General features: G+C 42.1%; 1 protein-coding gene across 5 annotated transcripts in view; it reads left to right on the top strand.

Annotated features, from left to right (window-relative positions):
- The window catches only part of FYN (FYN proto-oncogene, Src family tyrosine kinase), a 135,413-nt gene that overhangs the window by 85,981 nt on the left and 27,863 nt on the right, over nt 1–21,569 (top strand). For all 5 annotated transcript variants that reach the window (XM_083831561.1, XM_083831559.1, XM_083831563.1 and 2 more), the window contains 5 exons: nt 9,474–9,731; nt 10,324–10,420; nt 13,915–14,013; nt 15,276–15,379; nt 19,672–19,821. In XM_083831561.1, the coding sequence (XP_083687687.1) occupies nt 9,485–9,731; nt 10,324–10,420; nt 13,915–14,013; nt 15,276–15,379; nt 19,672–19,821 (697 nt within the window). In that variant the 5' untranslated portion in view covers nt 9,474–9,484. The remainder of the gene's footprint in view (nt 1–9,473; nt 9,732–10,323; nt 10,421–13,914; nt 14,014–15,275; nt 15,380–19,671; nt 19,822–21,569) is intronic.

The raw sequence follows: 21,569 nt of genomic DNA, 5'->3' as shown, positions 1-21,569 counted from the left end.
GCTGTTGCACAGCAGTTTTCTTCCCCTTCCTTAAATCTGTTCTCCCAGAGGCCCACCCAGCATTGCTCACTGGCTTGGCTCTGGCCAGCAGCAGGTCCCTTTTGGAGCCGGCTGGAGCTGGCTCTGATCTGACCTGGGGCAGCTGCTGGGCTCTGCTCATGGAGGCCACCCCTGCAGCCCTCCCGCTACCAATACCTTGCCATGTAAACCCAACGCAACCCCCAGCCTCACGTCCATGGAGGCAGAGTAAGAAACAGAAAAATCCTTGAAGCTGTGAAAGCACTGCTCAGCAATGGCTAAAACACTGGTGTGCTGTCAACATATATTGGTCACAAATCTAAACCAGCACCAGACTGGCTGCTATGAAGAAAATTGACTCCGTCCCAGCCAGACCTAGTACACTCTACCTAGGGTAATTCGGCTGTTGTGCAGTAAAACCACAGTGGCAACAGTGATTGTGAGAAAATAGGTCTCACTTGCAGCACCTTCATTTTATTTTCTGTGTCAGTGTAGGCAGAGTTTTAATGTCTTCCTGCTACTGATGTAGTCTGACTTCAATACTTCAGTTGTTCGCTGGCCTTTGTCACCATGTGGTTGCCATCCTCTCTGGAGGTCTCTACCTGTGAGTATCTTTGCTCTTGTAGCTAAAGCCAGTTGCAGTTACGGTGAGAAGACTGGAGATTTTTTTGTGACCTGGCCATAAGCAAATTTTTGCTCCTGTTAAGAAAGGAGATAATTTTTTTTTCACCAACATAACTTGACAAATTAAGTAATCTAAGTAACACTTCTAAAATACTAGCAGTAGTAACCTAGATGAAATGCGAGCCCCTTTGGGAGGGAACAGATTCTTGAATGGTCTCAAAGCAAATTCTCTCCTTGTTTGAGACTCAGCTTGTTCCCATTTCCTTGCTGTCACATCCCCGAAGTTCTTCAGTTGCAAGCCAGAAATCAGACAAGGCAGAGAAGCTGTTAGTTTAATTTGTGCATGGGCGAAGAGAGGTGGGGAGACAGCAATGTTTGTGTTTTGTGGGGCTTTTTTTGAAAATCTTACTCTGTGCTTCTTACATGTTCCAAATAAGCAAACAGGATAAACTTCTTCATCTCTCCCTTTCCCTTTTTCCCCTCCCTTCTCTGCCCATCCTGATTCACATTTTGCATTCTCCTCTGTGCAGCTCCCATACTGCGAATCAGATGAACACCCATTAATCCTGGGTAGGTTCTAAAAATAAGAATTGAGAGAAAAAAATCAGAAGTGTGCATCAACCTGCAATCATCTTTCTGTTCTCTTAGGGGAGAAAAGAAAGAGGAAATCAGCAGAGACACTGTTTCACTTCTTCTCTTTCCTAGATAAAATGATTCTGGCATTTGCAGCAGTTGTTCTTTTGATACAGGATTTCTAATTTATATACTTAAAAGGCACTTTAAAATTTAGGCACATTAGCTCAAAATGCTTATGCAGACCATCCACCCACTTCTCTCGGCTAGTGAATAGAGCTACCACAAGCAACTTGATGAAGGAGGAACGTAGCTTGAAATCATGCTATTGAATTTACATTGTCTTCTTGTGTGTTACTCAGAACCGAGGACAGACTCATCCTTTCTGAGTTTTGCATTGCAGAGTAAGCAGTGTGTTCACTGTGTGTAGTTGCTGCCTTTAGCTGTTAATTTCAAATCTTCCCTTAACTCATTTTAAGAACAAGAAAGAGAAAAGAAATCCTGACTGAAGGTTTGAGTCTGACTTGTTCATCAGTGTGAATGTAAAACCTGCAGGCACTCCTTATCAACTTGGCTGTAAGTAAGCTTCTTTCTTTTAGATTACAACTGCAGTCTGGATGTTGGTGGCAAAAGGAAAAAAAAAAAGAAAACATGAGAGAACCTCTCCTCACAATTGATCTTTTCTTTGTGCTGCATTTTTCCAGGGCATTTTTTTTAAAGAAACAAATACACTAAGAGAGTGCAACGTGTAACTCAACTACTGCTACTTTAAGAGATTGCAGGGTGAGATGTTTTTAAAATTACTTTTTATGTTTTGTTCTGTTTTATTTTTTTCTGAAAGGAGCATGTCACAGAGAATGGAAAAGAATTTGCTGTGTTTTTTTTTTTAAAAAAAGACAAGGCCATGACATTCACAGACTCGGCTGACAAAGGAACTAGAAAACAGAGAGGTGGCAAGGTGTCCTTTTGTTGGCAGGAGGGTTTGTCTCCTGTTCTTTCCTCAGTTGCACTGGGAAAGCTTTTGCACTGCGAAATCAAAAGCACAAGCTTTTGATTTTGACCGCTCAGACAGCTGCACTGTGCATGTGCATTTCCTCGCGGCCTTGCCAGGTGACCCTCCCCAGCCAGCTACCGACCACCACCACCACCATGGTCCCTCCAGCCAGCACCACATGGGGAGGCTTTTACTGTCACTCCTGCCCAACTGGAACACCGACTTCCTTTTTCCTCTCTAGTCTGTAATAAACGTGACCTAGTTTTGAGTAGTTCTCTTACACTGAAGCAACACAGGGGCTGGAGAATGCCGGACCCACTGAGCAGCACCAGCAGGGCAATGGGGCTCTTTGTCAAGACATCATCACTCTTTCTTCCTGGCCTTCAGTGGTCCTGCCCTGGGGAAAGCTTTGTTCACAGCCTCTGAAAGAAACCAACAGTCTGGTCGTAGTTCAGTGAAATCCTTCGGCTTGCACCTTCCCTTCGCTGGTCCTGGCCTCGGAGACTGGCTGAAACTGAGCAGGCAAGAAGCAGCACAAATCTTAGTCTTGCATAAGTGGCTTTTAGTTCAGGCCCCAGAGGGGGCAAGAAGGGAAGGCAAGCACAGCTGCGGACATGTGTTAGAACTTAAACATGGTCTGTGGTGTCAGGAGGCTGCCGTTTCCACAGCTGCATCCCCCATCACGCTGTCTGTGGGGAGGAGCAGCAGGACGGACAGCGGCACTTCAAAGCTCCCTGCAAGCTCTGCTCTTCTCGTGGCCACAGGAGCTGCTCATTCTCCTGAGTGTCTTCGGGCACCATTGCAGAAGACATCCAAAGCAACTTTATGCCGACAAGAAACAAGAGTAAGGGTGCTCCTACACGATAAAAGGCATTTGCTTTGAGCCAGAGCAGTATGGCAGCAGGAGTTCATCTAAGATGGCTCTTCCTGCTGTTCCTGCCATGGAGGTTCGCTGACACTGAGCATTGGCCTGCTCCTGTTGCCAGACTTTGGGCTGCTGCAGGCAAACAAGCCATTAAAATGCAGAGATTTTTCTGTTCGGCCCACTGAAGGAGAAACTGGGGGTGGAGCTTTAAAGGACTCCTTTCAAAAATCAAATGAATGCAGCCCAAGCATTTTTCAGTGCTGTTTTTCTTGTGAAAATGCAGTTTCAGTGCATTCATTGATCCTGAAACATAATTGACCTGGTACATACAAAACTTGAAGTTTTGCCCTGTTGTTTCAGGCCTTTTGTTCAGGCATGCCACATTGCGTATGTGAGATTTTGTACATATTCTTAATAGTCACAATACATCCAGTTGTAAGATTGAGTCTTCCCTGATCTCCATTTTTAATGCAGTATGATAGGTGTAGTGCACATGTAGGTTTGCAGGAAGCCTATACAAATCCCCCTTCTCCATTGTCTTTTAAGGCTGAACCAAATCTATCACATTACAGTAAACTTCCCTTCTGTCTAGATTGAGACGTTAGTTACATTGGTTCTGCTGAGTATAAAAATGGTATGTGTTTATACAGAAATCAGTAACCTACCAGCCCGAGAAATAAAGAATAATGCTCAACAGTTCCAGTTATGTTACAACATTTCTTGTATCTTTCTGCCCTGCTCCATGACTCCCATAAGTTGTGGAATCCCTGGTCAAGCTGGAGGCAGTCCTCTAACAGGTCTGCCAGGGTCCGGTACTCCCTGACCGGTTTCTTTGAGATATTCCATGTGTTGCTTTTGAAACAGGCCCAGACTGGATTCTGGAAATTCAACGTGCTACTATCAGCGTACATGTAAGTCAACGAGAGGTCAGTTAGCAGGCTCCGTGAGAATTCCCAGTCTATGTAGGACTAGTTTTAAGTGCCCGTTTGTTGCCCATCTTGGGATGCCTTCCTATGGCTTGTAATAGTCAAAGTGGGTGAGCAAGAGTTTCCTGAAAATCGGATTTTTTAACGTGTGTCAGGCTTATGTTTCAGAATACTTATTCCATCGGTTTCTCTCCGGGGAGCTACTAATGGTGACGTGAAAAGTAAGATGTTTCAATTTCAGGATAAATTTATGTGTTGATTATTCCCTCTATCTGGCCTGCAGGAGGCATTTCCACAGAAAGCTGAAATCTCTTTTAACAGTTCTTGTAGTTCTTATTCTTGGAAAGCCTTTTCCGCTCTTCTTCATCTTCACGATAACCCAGAATGTGGCATTTTGAATATTAAATCCTACTGTAACTCATGAAATTTGGCTTATTTGATGTCACAGACTGATAATTCTGTGCTGCTTTCAGCAAAACATAAAACACCAAGAAGATATCCCTTAGAGGATGTTTTTCTTCACTGCCATGCTGGATGCAAGCCTTGGTTTGATTAGCAAACACATTCACCACAGAGGCTGAATAAAAGCCAAGGATTTTGTTCTTCTGATTCCCTTTCAACATGACTGTTCTTTAATTTGGCTTTCCTGCTGGTGCTTTCCAGTCAAGATTTGTAAGGTTTGGTCAGAAAAAGACAGTTGACAGTTACCATTCATCCAGTCTTTCTCTTTCATATCTCTCACTTACTTGAAAGAAGTTGTCATGAAAATGCACAATCAGATTTCCTTCCACAGAAAGCTGTGCAGAGGAAGAGGAACAAAGCCCTGTGGGCTCTGCACTCACTCCCCATCTTTCCTGCCGATCGAAGCTCTCTCCCCTGGGGTGATCTCCATCCCCAGGCAAGGGACGCCAAGGAGACCATGGCATGGGTGGGAGTGTGCAGAACAGTGGGATGTTTCCCTGCATCTCCCTGTGTACGTCCCTCAAGCATTTCAAGAACCCACTTTCTCCTAGAATATTCAAAAAAAAGCATGTTTTGGAAAAGCAGGTTTGGGAAAATTCAGTATTTTCAGCCACTAGTTGCAAAATCTTTTGGAGAAACTTCTGATGCTGTGAAGCAATGAATTTACACCGGTTATCCTCCCATCCATCTCTTGATGGTTTGCAGCTGCAGAAGCTAGAGTAGGCCATGGTTTATCAATACTTTTTACTTTTCAAATATTACACGTTGGAGCTTTTCCTTTTAAAGTAGAAGTACGAAAACCAGGCTTTTTCTTTCTAGTACTCTTGGACTTTCCTTAGGCTCTGATTACCAAGCAGGCAACAGCACCAAACATAATTAAGGAGCTATTATTATATAAAATAATTAGTAGTGATGAAATTAATTTTATATCTTTGTCAAATAATGGCATGTCAAATAAATTTGTCAAATAAACCCATGTGGGTGGAAACTACTCTTCTGGTTGAACTGATGTTGGATTACTTGCAATGTAAATGTTAGAGTCCAAGAAATGTAACAAGGTCAAGAAAGGAGACAAATAGTGGGTATTTTCACTTGTCTCTGAGGAAGTCTCAAAAACCATGTAAATGTTTTGTATTTTAATGAAAACACATTTTATATTGCCCTTAAAAATGCATCTTTAAAACAAACAAAATCAATACGTTTGCATAAGAAAAGTTAATTTTAATTAGGCTAGTTACATACCTTTTAGCAGTTCCAGTGGCAAATTATGATAATGCTGCATGACCCCATAACTCGAGCATCTGAGAAATGCTGCCTTTTCTAATGGAAATGGAATAAAATCTTGTTCCTTTACCGTAAGTTGCACAGCATGTTGGTTGAACAACACTGTGTGCTCGTCTCCAGAGAATTCAGTGTAAAACAGCTCCAGATTTTGTTTTTTTGGTGATCTCAGAGCTGGCTGAATAACTCCAGCCTTACAGAGCTCCAAGTGCTGACATGCAGGGTGAGGAGACTTTAGGATATGAAATGCCTGCTCTGTGATACTGAAGGAGATTGCATTTTGGAATCCATTCATTGATACAAAGGCTGATGCTGAATGGAGGTTATATTTATTGTCTAGGAAAACCCTGAGTTAGCTGAAATTGCTTGAAGCGTGCACATGCATGCATGTATTCTCTCACATTTAAACTCCCCCGACACAACCTGGCTAGCTGGCTTCTTTCAGCCAGGAATAAACAACTTCCAAGGACTTGGCTCAAAAAGATGCATGCATGTAACACCCTCTGTCACATTTTACAAGAGACTACAATCAAGTAGTCTTCATGCTTGGATTGTCTGGACACTGTGACAGACTGGAAAGGGGCAACAGAAAGAAAAAACCCTTTCTGTCAGTCACCGACTTTGCATCAAATTTTCCTTCCCTGTGTGCTGCCATTGCAGCAAAATATAAAGGGAGAAAAAAAATACCAAGGCACTGATAATTCAGTGGTTTTCTATTCATATCATTCCTTATAACAATAACCCCCCCAAACCATTATTATTCTGAGACTGCTGGTACATACGTGTACCATCTCCTGGTTTATTCACTTTCTTCAGAATTAATGCACTGAAGGATTTTATTTTTGCAGCAGATTTTAGTTTTGACTTTTTCCTCACCATCTGACTAAAATTAGTAAATTAAATGTCCTGACAGCCCTCATGACTTGATATGTGAAATCTTCCCAGATTTCAGTGGAGGGTTTTTCCCCTGCTCAGCTGAAAGTTTGCAAATGAGCAATAGGGCTAGCTGAACAAGAATTCTTTCATATATATTTTTTCATGTCTGCAAAAGCAGCAGCCACAAGAAAATCTCTTTCTCCTGTACTATTCTAGACTTCGTGTTTCCCATCTCTTTCTTTTACTTTCATTCTTTTGCTTTCTTTTCTACTTTTTTTTTCCAGTGAAAACACATGGGAACAAATAAGAGGAGAAACAGAGCTGGGAGAGGGAAGGGGAGGAGGCACTAGAGTTTCACAGGGAGGTAAGGTTTCGAGGCAACAAAAAGGCTGCTGAGATTCTGCATTAAATAGTAAAGCCTGCGTTATCACTTCACTGGTTTGAAGTGAATGAATGTATGGGCCAGCACTTGCACCCGTTAATCTGAGCACTGCAATGGCTCGCTCTTCCCCATCTGAGCCTCCTGATCGGGGATTCCCCCACGGTGTCACCCCGTGTGGCAGCATTTGCTCTGCTGCCTGGGCCTTGCTTTCTGTGCACGGGTCCAAGCAGCAAGTCCCCGACCCACCCCTCCGACCCGATGTGCTGCGCTGGGCTTCCCCTCTTTCTTGCCCAGAGAAGCTGTGGATGCCCCATCCCTGGAGGTGTTCAAGGCCAAGTTGGATGGGGCTCTGGGCAACCTGCTCTGGTGGGAGGTGTCCCTGCACATGGCAGGGGGTTGGAGCTAGATGGTCTTTAAGGTCCCTTCCAAGTCAAACTAGTCTACTAATCTGTGCGAGCTGGCTTGGGCACCTCTGTACCCATCACAGTCCCTGTGGGATCCTCTGAGGTCCCTGACAGTCCCAGAAATGGACAACCTCGAGCCCCGGCACAGTATCCCACACCTCCAGCCCCAGCACAAAAGTTTTGGTGTGGGCACGTTGCTGAGTGAATGAGAAGTCCTGAAGAAATGGAGAAATGCAAGAAGAGCACCTTCAAGTTAAGCTAAGAGCAGGAGACGGTGGATGTGTGCTAACTGCAGGCAATATGGCTCAGGGAAATACATTAAAATGGAAATTGTTTTTCAGAACAGGCTTGCAGAATAGCTGATGGTATCTTCAAATTGTGGAAAACACCCTTCAACAGAAGGTTTTTCTAATTAGGCTGGTTAGACTTACAGAGCAGGTGTCTAGGTGTCTGTGAACTGTCACAGACTAACAGGGAGCTACCGCATGTTTTTCAACCATTAGCAGCAGAGAAATACGCTTTTTCTGAATCCCAGGAGTTTGTCAAAGCTAATTTCCTGTGTTGATGTTCGGGTAAGGCATACAAAATAGCCAGCCTGGCAGATACAGAAAAACAAGGATATTTGAAAAAGGATATGCTTCTTATTTACTCTAAGTGACGGATATTGGCTGAAAAGTGAAAAGAAATAAGGGGGGGAAAATGTGTTTTTCTTTTCTTTTTTTTTTTTTTACCTGAGCTGTGCATTTTCTCCCTGCCTATGTATATATTCTGGAGAAAGTATGTCCAGCAATTCAATTTTTAAAAAAATATTTCTCTGTTGTCACTGCTCTTTCTTGCAGCCTGAGTGTCTAGAGCACAGTGCCTGTGTGCCAGGTTACATGGCACCATAGCTGTTTGGATTAAGGGTCCATCCAGACAGGTATCTGATTCCCTGGATACATCACGCGTGACTTCAGAAACTTTGGTTTTGTGCCAAGATTCAGCTTGTGTCACAAGCAAAGCGTTTGGTAGCAGCAGCACGTGAATCCTACAGTGCTGGAGCTCCTAGAGGAAAAATAGCAGCAGGTAGCAGAGCTGACCTGACAGAGGGCTGTGCCTGAATGTGGTGGCTCACCCTCTGTCTCCCTCTACAGACTGAGCTTCTTCACACAGAATTAGGCTCTTAACTTGTCTGCAGATAAAATTACAGGAGACCAACCCTCCAGGCCCTTGCAGTGCCCCTGGGGGATGGTGAACATGAGGTTATGAGAATTAGAAAACTTAGAGAAAACTTCTCCAAAGTGAACCTTCTCAGTTCCTGCAAGTCAGGAACCTGGGCTTTGAGACCGTCTGCATTTAATGCATTAATTCCTCCATGACTTTCTCTGCTTTCTTAGATCATTTATGCTTTTGGCCACCCCAGCATCCGGTATCAAGACGCCTTACCCTTCAGTTCGGCATAGCATAAAGGAGCACTTCCTTTTGTTTTACATCTGCTATCTGATGAGTTCCCTCCTACTTTCCTGTGCTGTGATAATTATCAGCTCATTGTATCTGCTTTTCTGTCTGTCACGCAGAGCTCCAGCAATGCAAAAAGGCCGTATTGCCTTTACATGAGGTCAACAGGAGCTCTTGCATGCTTGGCAATGTCGGAAACGAACAGCGAGTTAAGTGCCTTGCTCTCTGTTTTGGAGCCTGACCTGAAAACCTCCATCAGTATTTTTTGACTGTGTCTTTGCCTGGCAGTTGTGCTCTCCTGGCAAAGGGTGAGTGAGGGAGATTTCTTCCTCCTACCCACCTGCAAGCAAGCAATTTTCAGCCTTTGAGCTGAGGCTGCTGTAAGAACAGGTGGGACCTTCTCAGCCCTGGTGGGAAACCACCATGAGGAAGAATTTGATGTGAGCTTTTCCAACCCGTTGCTGTTTATTTTCAAACAGGTTGTCAGTGTTTCGATTTTTTTTTCCAAAATAAATAAATAAATAACTAGCTTTTGAGCAGTGAACTTAGTTTGATCCTCATCATATGCGAGTTTGAGAGAGATATGGTTATGATAAATCTATGAACGGTTCTCTTTTCCTTTCTCCCGCAGGATTTTAGATAATGGGCTGTGTGCAATGTAAGGACAAAGAAGCAACAAAACTGACTGATGAGAGGGATGGGAGTTTAACGCAAAGTTCAGGCTACCGCTATGGCACAGATCCCACGCCACAGCACTATCCGAGCTTCGGTGTGACTTCAATTCCAAACTACAACAACTTCCATGCCACAGGAGGCCAAGGACTGACAGTGTTTGGTGGAGTCAACTCCTCCTCTCATACAGGGACGCTGCGTACAAGAGGAGGAACAGGTGACTTTCAAAGTCTTGTTTCAGTGCACTCGTTGGGCATCAATCACGTTATTTCACTGGGGTCGCAGCTGTCTTGGCATGCTCTTTTGTGTAAATGCAACCTCATTAATTAGTGCAAAGAACTGAAGTTGGGGTGGAGCTGGGTCCTCAGCCCTGCCTTTGCAAACTTGCAGATGCTAGTTTGCTTGGGAGATGAGAAGTTACACAAAAAGCTTGGCCAACTGACCACCTCATCCCTCTACCAGGGAATGGAAGGTGTGGTCTGAGGCACCTCAGGTGGTTAACAGGAAATATTTGGTGTGGGTATGTCTCAACTCTCTCTTCAAAAACACCTTGCCTAATTGGTATCCCTGCTTTGTGTGGGGGTGCCAAACCAAGAAGACTGATGAATCCTAAAATCTGAAGGAGGTGGTGTACCCACTAGCTGCATGAAAGCACCAGGATTAGTAGGAGGCTAAAGCAGGAGACTTCAGTTTATTTTTCTCCCCAGCAACTGGAATGGCTTACATTAAGCTTAGCCACCTGCTCTCTTGAAGCTCATTTTTCTTCCGTTTTTGGTGATGGAGTGTAACTCACCTATCTTCTTCTTTAGGTGTAACTCTTTTTGTGGCGCTTTATGACTATGAAGCAAGAACAGAAGATGACTTAAGTTTTCACAAAGGAGAAAAATTTCAAATACTTAACAGCTCGTAAGTTTTAGGCTTGGGAATATGCTTTTTAATATTTTTAAACTTGTAGCAGTGACAATTATATTTGTCTGCTTATGTTATTAGTAAAATATAATGTTGGATATTCAATATATGTAGGGCTTTTACTCTACTTGTTTACTTGTCTTTGCCTTTCAAGTGTTTATTATAGAAAAACAACAACTCAACCACATGCAGCTTTACTTCAAAAGTAAGCATTAGATTGTGTGATTCACTGCTTACGTTTCATAGTAAACTCACATTCAGACCTGAGAGTACCAGCTCTGTGCTTTACCAGAAGCCACAGAAGTTCTGCAAGATTTATACTAGCACTTTCTGCAATCTGCTGCAAGTATCTCTACACAAGAACAAGCTAAAAACCAATTCACAAGAGAACTTGCACAGACTTGCATGTCAACATACGCTTAGAAGTGACAGTTCTTTTTGTTTTAAAGGTAGGTGATACAATCTGAACTTGCTAGTAAGTTAAGTGAAAACACATCACTGTACAATTGCATTTCATATAAAAACCACACTTTCATCCTGGAAGCCATCAACTTAAAATTAGTTTTATTAACTGTCCAGAGGAAAAAAAACTAGCAATTTAAAATAACATCTAAAGTTACTGTGCTACTGACCTATATCAGAACATCTTTCAGTTCCTGGCTCAAAACATAAAGTTGAAGGCTACGTACCATGTACAAGTAAAAATGGGTTAACAAGCAAGTATGTAGCTTTTAGAGGCTTTGTAATATTGCTCTCATCTTTGTTTCTTATACTATGTGACAGTGAAGAAAATTCATCCCTGGTGCAGCTCCTGTTAATTTTAATAGAACAACTCCAGGCTTGGAGCTGACTCAATGTGAATTAAAGCGGGGAAAAAAAATAATCAGGTAATTCTGGGGAATATTTCATGAAGCCATGGAGCTGAAGACCTTTGATGTAGATGAAAGCACAGAAACTTCAGTTACAACTAGTAGAGGGAGCAGCACTTTAAAGACCTCTCTGCTTCTAAATTACCACTTGGAAAAAAAAAAAAACTTTTTAAAAGTGTTATCCTTTTTTTTTTTCATGTTGCCTGCTGCTTTCCCGACTTTATTATGTTGTAACCTGAAATAAGTAGAAATTGCATGCATTGTGAATTCCTTACACGTGCCAGCTGATGAAATCAGAGGGTGCTCACACAGACATGACGAGCAATGATACTCAAGAGTCGGTGGGACAGAGAGATTGTGGGTGGTTGTGGTGCAGGCATTTTAATGCAGGTAATTACTGCCAGGAGGAAGGGTTTTTAAGAGAAAAAAAAAAATCATTCAGTGACTTTCCTGTAGGATTACAGATGCTCAGTTCCCATTGCAGCCAGCTCTGCTTATAAACACTGGACCTAACCACGCTCCTGGAGAACTGACAGCCAGGCTGGGAATCTCCAGGGAGCAGCTTTTCTGTGAGAATGTTTTGTCTCTTCACTTATATCAGAAATGACATGAAAGCAGACCATTTTTTGGAGTTTGCCACTGCTGCTCGCAACAAGGAAGTACAAAAGTGCACTAGACCAGTTTTTCGGGAATTTTTTGAGAGGGTCGGGTTTTTCTTATCTCTGAATGAATGAAATTTGATTTGCGCTTTGGGTGAAAAGTTCAGGTCAGCACCACCTGAAATGGCACACAGAGGGCATCCCTGCCATTTGATGTCAGAAGTGGTCCGTTTCTGGGGCGGTTCAGAACAGACTTCAGAGCTCAGAAACACCCCACCATCCCCACGGCCACTCCTGCATGCCCTGGCTAGCTGCACCGACTAGCCTTCTCCTAACTTAGGCTCATCAGGTGGGTGTCTGCTGTGTTCTTCCTCCTTTCTGGCAGAGCTTTGAGAGATTCAGGCTTCTCTCTCAAAGCAGAGGGGGGTTTTCCTGATGTTAAGATCTAGGGCACGTCTTTTTTCCCTCCCTAGGTGCGATGAGATACCTCCATCTAGTGGACTGTCTGTGCAGTAAGGAGAATAAATGGGAACCGGTGATAATGGTACAATTCTGCTGGCTGTTCATGACAGCCATCAAGGAGCTGGACTATTTATCAACCATGGCATGGCATAATCTCTCAGAAATCATCTGCAGAGGCATATGGGGGTAGTGTTAGCACTTCAGTTGGTAAAGTTAGGGACATAAACAGGGTCATTTGTCTGACATACTAATATACATGTAACGTGTATTAAAATAGTGACAGCTGCCAGCATCTAGAAAAGCTAGTTGTTCTTCAGTTTTTGAGCTGTAGGATTGGAAACATTTTTTTTTTGATTCGTCACAGCTGTTTTCTAGTTGTTTTCTGTATTCTTTCTAGCTGTAAAAGAAAGTGGAGTTGAAAATTTAAAATAAGAGAGCTCACCCTCACACAACCTTTCCTGCCTGTTTGTAATAGTCCAGACAATATACTTTCTTTAACTGATTGCTTATTGAAGAGGCAGGATTTTCTGAATTTTCTGGCCACGTTTGATAATAGCGTTTATTAGTAATAGCATAATTTAGTGAACAAATCTTTTTCTTTTCTTTTCTTTTTTTTCAGAGAGGGAATCCAAGAATTTTCTAAGCAGTCCAGAAGTAGAAAAAAAGAATGCTTGTTAGGACCAGTAGGAGTTACATATCAGGGAATTTAGTACTGAGAACCAAATACAAATTGCTAAATCCCAAATCATTGCATCCTGATAAATGTTTGTTAAAGCTGTGAGTTGTATGCAGCAACATGCACTGTCTAAAGGACGATACCATGTCCCACTGTACACGTGTATGACAAAAATTGATGCTGAGCCTGTGGAGCACTGCCATAAGGTGGTCCTGCATGGACTCCTTCATATTTAAATATTGTAGAAAAATGTGTTTCTTTTTTCATATTTAAAGACTGTAGAAAAATGTGTTTCTTTTAAGTATTTAATAATGCAGCAAAGTCCTTTGCTATTTAAGGTATCTCCTCCAGGTGGCCAGGAGAGGTAACCTAGAGGATGAAGTGTGATCTTTAAGGGCAACTTAAAACTCTGTGTTGATAGGTGGCTTTTTATTGACTTGGGGTTTCAGATGGATAATGCTTGTGGAAGTCTGAATGTCGTGTTAAAATTAGCAGTGGATCTGAGTGTGTTCAATTTTGCCATTCTCCTATAAGCTCTCTCAAGGGTCTGTATTAGAATAATTGCTATGGAGACAGTTTTCAATATTTCAGTCCAAATTCAGCCGTAACCAAACCTGATTTCACTGGGTTGTTACGCCTGTTTATGCCATTACGCTCCATTTGGAAGGCTACGTTCCTAATAATTACTGAAGTAATAACGGATGCAAAGAAATATGTAGATTATCGTGGCTGAGATGCAAACAGCTTTCTCAGAAGTACACCCATGACACAGAGTGAATGCTGCTGTGAATTCCTGCCACACACGTTGCAGGTGCTGTTAGCAGTAAGAGCAGTGTCTGTACAGCTGTGTCTCTCTCTCACTTTTCCTCACATCTTTTCCTGCAGGGAAGGAGACTGGTGGGAGGCCCGGTCCTTGACAACAGGCGAAACTGGTTACATTCCCAGTAATTATGTGGCTCCAGTCGATTCCATCCAAGCAGAGGAGTATGTTTTCTTTTCACTGTAAAGACCCATTAGTGCTGTATTAGAAGAAGATTTGAGGAGTTTGTTTTGATTGATTGCAGTGATTTTTCAAATGGCTCACATTATTTTTATTTCAATTCTTGACTGCACTGATAAATAATTAGGTAATTAGTAACAAAAGCAGCACAAGCTCAGTGCTTTTTCAATGTCAAAACATAGGAAGAAAACGTAAAGGAACACTGGTCTGCTTCCTTTATTCGAGTGTCAGATAATTTCAAGCTTTAAGCAAAAGACGCCCTTACGTTTCCTGAAACGATTTGCAAAAATGTTTGGAGTCAATTAGTGTGCAAACCATCTCAGAAACGGGGCACATTGGATCAACATATACCTACCTATACCTACAAAGCGTAGAACAGGACGCATAATGAGGACATATCTATGCAAAGAATGGAGTGATGTGTGTATCCATGTTATTTCCAGTGTCTGAGTTACATTGGAGTAGCTTATGTGTCTGAGCAGGTAGAGCATGGCAGTGCCACAAAGCATGGCTTTTGGGCATCTGTACATTTTCTGAATCAGCTCTGCAAAAGGCCATGGACTCTACTGTTGAGCTACTACAGTTTGTACCTTAGTTTACATTTTGCTGTAGTTCATTGGCATTTTTCTGATAACTCAGTTATAAGGACACAGACATCATCTGGAATGGCTCTGTCTTGATTGCTTGTGAAATCAAAAAAATATATATTAATTGCTGCCGGAAAGAAAAAGGTATTGAAATTATAAAAGCTTTATAAAACCACAGTAAAGTGGTTGCATCTGGTCCTTCTACTGAGGTTTCATAGCTGTGCTGGAGCAAAAAATGTTGAATACTAATCTGTCGCTATATAAGTCAAATATATAGTTTATTGAAATATCTGTAAAAACACTGCTTTTCAGCAGCAGTGCATTTTTCTGCCCTCTTTCTTGCCTACTCCTTCCCACTCCAAGTCTTGCTTACAGTTTGTTCAAATCTGGCCTTTTCTGTGAGACACCAAACAAGCATTCTCAGCGTCTACTGATTATAAGCTTAATGCACAGGTTACAGTACAAAATATATAATATCTACTTCACAGATCTGTCACATTACTTCCATGCCACAATAAAAGAGACATAGTATGACAATAGTGGTTGAATATACTTGACTAATCGTAGTTTTCACAAATTGCCTACCATGTCTGAGCTCTGTGGCACTATCCAGTAATCCTACATAGCATTTTTCTTACTGTTTCTGATGTTTCCTTAAGGTGGTACTTTGGCAAACTTGGCCGAAAAGATGCTGAGAGGCAGCTGTTGTCGTTTGGAAACCCAAGAGGTACCTTCCTGATCCGGGAAAGTGAAACTACCAAAGGTATGCTGGCCAAAGCTTTTCTGACTACAAATGAGAAGACGTGAGAAAAAATCACGCTAAGTTTGTAAAATACTGTTTTCAGTGCTATGAAGGCAGAGAAAAGTGTCGTGTTGCATGTGTGTGTGCTAGGGAATTAGATGGAACACCCTGAGTTATGGAGTGAGTGTCTGAAGCAGAGAACAACCCAAGTGCAACCCATGCCAAGCTCAGCCCGTGGCATCTGCAGTTCAAGTCGTGCTCAGGCAGGGTGCTCTGCTCTGCTGCCACACTCTGAACATTGTGCTGTCTCTCTGAATGTGTTGAGGTTAGCACCGCTGCAGTGGAGCTGGGTGGAGTCGGGCCCCTCAGAACAGTACTGTGGGGCTGACAGAGACAGAGCTGGCTAGCTTACTGGGAGTAGGTGCCGGGAATCTGCAGTGTAGTTGGGGGAAAATTACTGCTTCCTTCAGAACAAGCAGAATATCTGGATCTTCTTGGCCGCAAGATGAAAGAAGAAGTTTGTGGGGGAGGAAGATGCTGATTATTATTTTGGGAAGGTTAGGGTTGGTTTGTTTTTTTGTCTTTCCTCTCTGAAATGCTGGATCCCTGGGGAAAAATAGTTTTAAATTCATAGACTAACAATGAGAAAACTTTAAAGTACTTATAATGAATACATTCAGAAAGTATTCAGCTGTATACATTCTGTTGAAATCAAGTGGAAGGATGTATTCTCCTCCTCCCCTGTAAAAATACTGGAGGCATTCCAGTTTTCCCGTTGGGTGCTATCATTGCTTCTACATTTAGTTCGTGAGGCCTGTCAACATCTTCTTCAAAGCTTCGTATGTATGGAAAGATCTTTCTAACTCATACAGCTGTTGAGGAGAAAACATGCAACTAACTGAAAACAAACTTGGCCATTTCTCAACTAACCAGCAATCTGAAACAATAGCTCTGGGAAGTCACTGGAATTAAGTTCTGAAGTCTAATGATGGTTCATGTAATTAAAGCACTGAGTTGTCAGTGCTTTGATCAGAGTACACTCTGTCAGCTCGTGTTAGCATGCAAAGTGGTTGGAGTCATGGCTGGAATAAGGACTTAAAGAAGCACCACTTCTCCCTTCTCTGTCTGAGCTACCTTCAGGTGCTGCATTCTGCCTCCTGAATTTGTCAGTTTTAGAATTTTGCCTACTGCAGTCACAGGAATCCTCCTTCACTGTACCGACCTCAGAGGACCATTAATGATACAAAGTCCGCCTCAACATGCTGTTGTTTCAGACAGCTGATTTCCCGTCTTGCCACCCCGCAGCTTCATCATCCTTTATCTTGCAGTGAGACACTCACAAGGACCAAGATGTGCCCAGACTTGCTCTTTTTCTGCAAATAGCCTCCACCTGTCCATTTTCACCAGCAGTTGTTGCTGTGTATGTGAGAAGCAGGCAGGCTTCTTTCCACTCCGCCGAGTTTAAGAACTCTCTAATACAAGCATGCTTGGATCCTAAAAACAAACACAACATTGTTTCTCTAAACCCTGTTATCAGTTTAGTCTGTTCTGACCTTCTTTACACAGTGATAGGGGATATGTTTTGCAGGACTGTTTACGTAGCTAAGTAAGTCAGGTTTTTTACTAGAGCTTCTTGTAATTGGGGAAAATGGAGCAATCCATCCATCATGGTGGGGTTTATAGCTGCAAGCTGAATTTCTCTATATTAAGGCTTAAGGCTTCCTGCATCTTCAGGCTGAGTTTGCATCACAGCCATTGGCAAAAACAAAACATGCATGTTTTTTTGTCAGAAATGCCTGTGTCCCTTCTCATCTTTGTGGTGTGTAAATATGTTCTCAGAAGACAAAAAAGGGAGTTTGTTGTTCATGGGAAAGGAAAAAATCAGCTGGGAGGACTGCATGGTGCATTATCCACTAAGCCTTCTCAAAGTGCCTTGCCCCAGCTAGTCATCTTGGGCTTGAGGCAGGAATTGTTTGGTGACCTAGAATTGTCCCGTCTGCTTTAAATAATAACAATAATAAAATTAATCAAGATCATGTTAAAAGTATCATCATGGATGACTTCAGCATGAATTTAACCTCCCTTGATCATGGTCGCCTTCTCTCCTTACTTCCAAAATAAATCAGTCAAAGCTGGCTTTTCATTTCTTTCAATGCCTCACTACCAAGGTACTTCATCAGCTCTTGTCTGGATAATCCTTCACCTGGTTTCAATCTCCACCCTCCAATGCTGTCTGGTTTTAGGTTCGTTTTTTAAAAAATTCATTAGAATGATATATTGTAATGCCATATTTCTACCCAAATTTTTATTATGTGTATCTTTTATATTTCAATCTATCAGCGGATAATAATGAGTAGTCTAAATAATCAACAGCCTAAATAAATGAATAATAAAATCCATCTTGGTTCTTGTTTTTGTCCAGATTTGAACTAAAGCTCCAGTCCTGCAACTTGATCTGAGGTCATCGGGGGTCCACGAAGGGCCACCCGCGCAGATCTGATTGCAGACCTGGAGCCAGAGATTGTTTACATTTTCCTAAAGAATCTGAAATAGTGACCAGATAGGCAGGGAGTGTGACTAAAGAAAATACAGCTGCTGCTGTGTTTGTGGATCAAAACTCACAAATGCAGAGGTGGAAAACCCTGCCTGGAAAAATTTGAAAGTAGGCAGACAGTGTACAACCAGCAGTGCTGGTACAAGGCATGCACAAAATTAGCTTGCAAATCCCCCAAAAGCTTTGAACTCCTAGCTTAGAGAGATGTGCTTACTTAGTGGGAGAATCTCCTCAGAAAAATAACCTAAACAAACAGTATTTTTCTACACTTAGAAATAAAAACCCTGTCACTTCTCTGAGGGTGTCTGCCATTCACATAAAACAGAATCATGTGTGTAAGTGCTGGCTCTGTTCCTCCTATTTAGAGGATAAACAACAGGGAATTTGAGAAGTCCTTGGTGTCAGGGAGTCAGGGTGGAGAAGTTTTGTTCTCCACTGCTGCTCCACTCAGTGGTGAGCCATTTACCAGTGTGACCTGTTGCAGTATAACACAGTCAGATAAATTTTAGAGTCCCGTAAAACATCCTCCTGGGGAGACGTCCAAGAAAGACATTTTATATCAGGAATCTCAACCACGTAACTGTGGGGTTTTTTAAACTATTTCATTTAGCTGGAGATGATTCTGGAGGATGTGAATCTGTCGTGTGTGTTGAAAAGTACTGTGATTTGGATCATCAGTAGTCAGCGCCATCAGACTGTAGGAATCATTCTACCTTTCAGAGTATCCAAAATTGTCTGCTGGTGGTTTTCCTTCCCTGTTCTTAGCTGAAATGGTTACCAGCGCAAGCAGCCTGGACTCCAGAAGGAGGACCTTTCTGACATCTCTGCAGCTGCCAGTTACCCTTGTATTTTTCTTCTAATGCCTGAATTATCTTTGAATAAACACAATATCCATCTAAGCCCCGAGTGAAGACATGACTTCACTGCCTTTGAGACGGCCATGTTTTTGCTCAGAAAACTGCATTGTGCTGTAAAATACGGCTTCATCTTTGAATCTATGTAGAACCAACAGATCGGTGTCACTGTATCTCGAATAGGACTGTGCTTCAAATTAAGACGCCCGAATGTGTAGGTCCCCATGTTGGTGGCCCAGCCTGTGGGAAAACTGCTGCCAAGCAGAATGTCTTGAGGCATCTCACATGGCCCTTAACCCCTGTGTTTGGGGGCAACTGCATCTGAATCCCATCAGTAAGCTCTAGAGTTCCAGCACGGATTTGTGAAGTGAAATGTGCAATTCCTGCAGGTCTTCTGGTGTGTAGTATTAGCAGAGTACAACCTTCCCAGGACTGTGACGTACAAAGTATGCTAATTTGTTTGCTCAGTGTTTGTAAAGAAGCTTGGGGTCCATCTGGGTGACAACACTACCTGTATGTAAAGTCATTATTTCCAGTGCTTCCTATGAAAATCTTGACATTTACCACCTACTGGCATTTACCTAAAGTAGAGTATTTGCAGTGTGACCTGGCACTTAAAATGGGAAAAGTTAATTTAATAACCTGAAGCACTAAATGTTAAAATCTGAGTTTTCATTTACATAGACATCCTGATTTCTTTCCAGAAAAGTATGAAAGAGACACGGTGTGAACACTAAAATTTCTGTGATAACCTACTTTAATGTGTTAGATTCTCTTGTTATTTTCAAGATACAATAGGTATTTTTGAAGCAATTTCTATTTCACGTTATAACAAGTGACCAGCAAATGAAAATTTGTGTCTAAAAGCCACTTACAATTTTTTCTTTCTCCTTTTCTTGGAACAGGTGCCTATTCCCTGTCTATTCGTGACTGGGATGATATGAAAGGAGATCATGTCAAACATTATAAGATTCGCAAACTTGACAATGGTGGATATTATATCACAACTCGGGCACAATTTGAAACTCTTCAGCAGCTGGTTCAGCATTATTCAGGTAACTTTTCAGATAATAGGTAGCACTCTTAAGTACTTTAAAGCAAGTGTTTACTGCTGAGCTGACGGATGTGTAAGATGCCCTAAAGAGTCATTTGAGCTATGTCTCTTGCTTGTTGTAATGCATCTTCCATTATCCCTTTCCCATTACAGTTATAAATGGCTTTGAGTGCTGTTCACAGCATACAGTGTCTGAGCTTTTAAAAGCTAGCACTCTACTGAGGTAAAGGCTTTGCCTGCTCTCCCTTTTCTAAGCAAACAGAATTACTCAATTTGACTAGCACATCTGAATTCCCTCTGCATAAGCGAGTGCTAATACGTACCTTTTGCAGCACAGTATTCCTAATAAAGCAAATAGGGAATTGCATTGTGGAATTCAGTCACTTAAAGCAATGACCAAAAGGTTTGCGTATATTACCTGACTCAATTTTTCCCATTGAGTTTGTGTTCATTGTGCAGAGTATTTACATTTAAATTTTAATTGGTCTAATTTTAAAAATAAATACAGCAAGGTGGGTGTTTCTTTATGCATACTGTGTCCACCCACCAGGCTCTTTTTTTTTTCTTTCTAAATTCCTGTGATTAAAATGTAACATGAACTATTCAACCCAAAAGTGCATCCTGCTGTCACTGGGGACTGGTATACAATAGTTACAACTAAAAAAACCCCAGACCTCTGCATAAGACCACTGGTTTTTATGTAGAAGATTGCCATGCTTCTCAGCATGGGCATTTTCAAAGCAGAAGTTTGAATTTTAAATTATTCTTTTTATTTTTTCCTCACTTTAGCTTTTCGTAATATTAGCAAGTGACCCCAAATGCTCGCTGCTCAAAAACTTTTCATAAATTTTACTGGGAAATCAACTTCTTTGTGGGGTGTTTTTTTCCGTATTCTTTGTATTCTGTCTGCTGTATTCTTATGCTATTCATACTAGACATCTGGCTGTCTTCTCCGCCCAGTTTCTCGTGGGTGTATGCTGCCTGGGAGAATTTCTAGCTGTTTCTGGTGACTCTGCATTAAACTAAGCTAAATAATGTATAGAAACTCACATCTAAGCATGATAATTTTCAAACTCCTTATATCAACTGGTATACATCAACTTTTAGTTATCTGTGGTCAAAATATTTGGGTTACGTATTTCCCATGCACAGATGCAGAGACACATGTATCTCTGGACAAATATGGAAAAAGTCATTTCCTTGCAACACAGAGACACGATTGGTGAGATCCAGGCAGGGTAGCTCAGGAGTGCATGGTGCAGACCCATCCCACAGAGGTTTCACCTGCAGTCTCCCATGCCCAGGTAACCTACGCCCAGCCCCAAATGACTCAAAACATAAGCACTGCCTCTAACTACCTGCTCAGCACTCTGGATTCAGGGAGATAGGTTTGTGACTAACTAGATTTACTTCTGGAAAGAACTCAGCAATGCCCAAATGGCTCTGTAAAGATCAGCATGGTTCCTGAAGAACCACTGCAGTGTCCATAGGTCAGTGCCTCCAGCCTTCATCCCATCGCTGTCCAGTCCTGGGTCAGGAGTTGAAAGTACCAAGTGTAGCTTTGCACAGGCATAGCCCAGGTATCCCTACGCTGCACTCCCATCACATTGCCGAGTACCCCTGTTATCCAGACTTATCCCAGCCCCTGCTTACCTGGATAGTAAAATTACCTACTTCACAGATGAGATTTCCAGGCCAAAAATATTGAGACCCACAGGGTGTCCTGACATCAGGCTGAAGTCCACTAAC

The sequence above is a fragment of the Anser anser genome (genome assembly GCF_964211835.1).
Source record: "Anser anser genome assembly, chromosome: 3".
Lineage (NCBI taxonomy): Eukaryota > Metazoa > Chordata > Aves > Anseriformes > Anatidae > Anser > Anser anser.
Note: the sequence above shows the minus strand (reverse complement) of the source record. Positions and strands in the feature narration are given on the sequence as shown.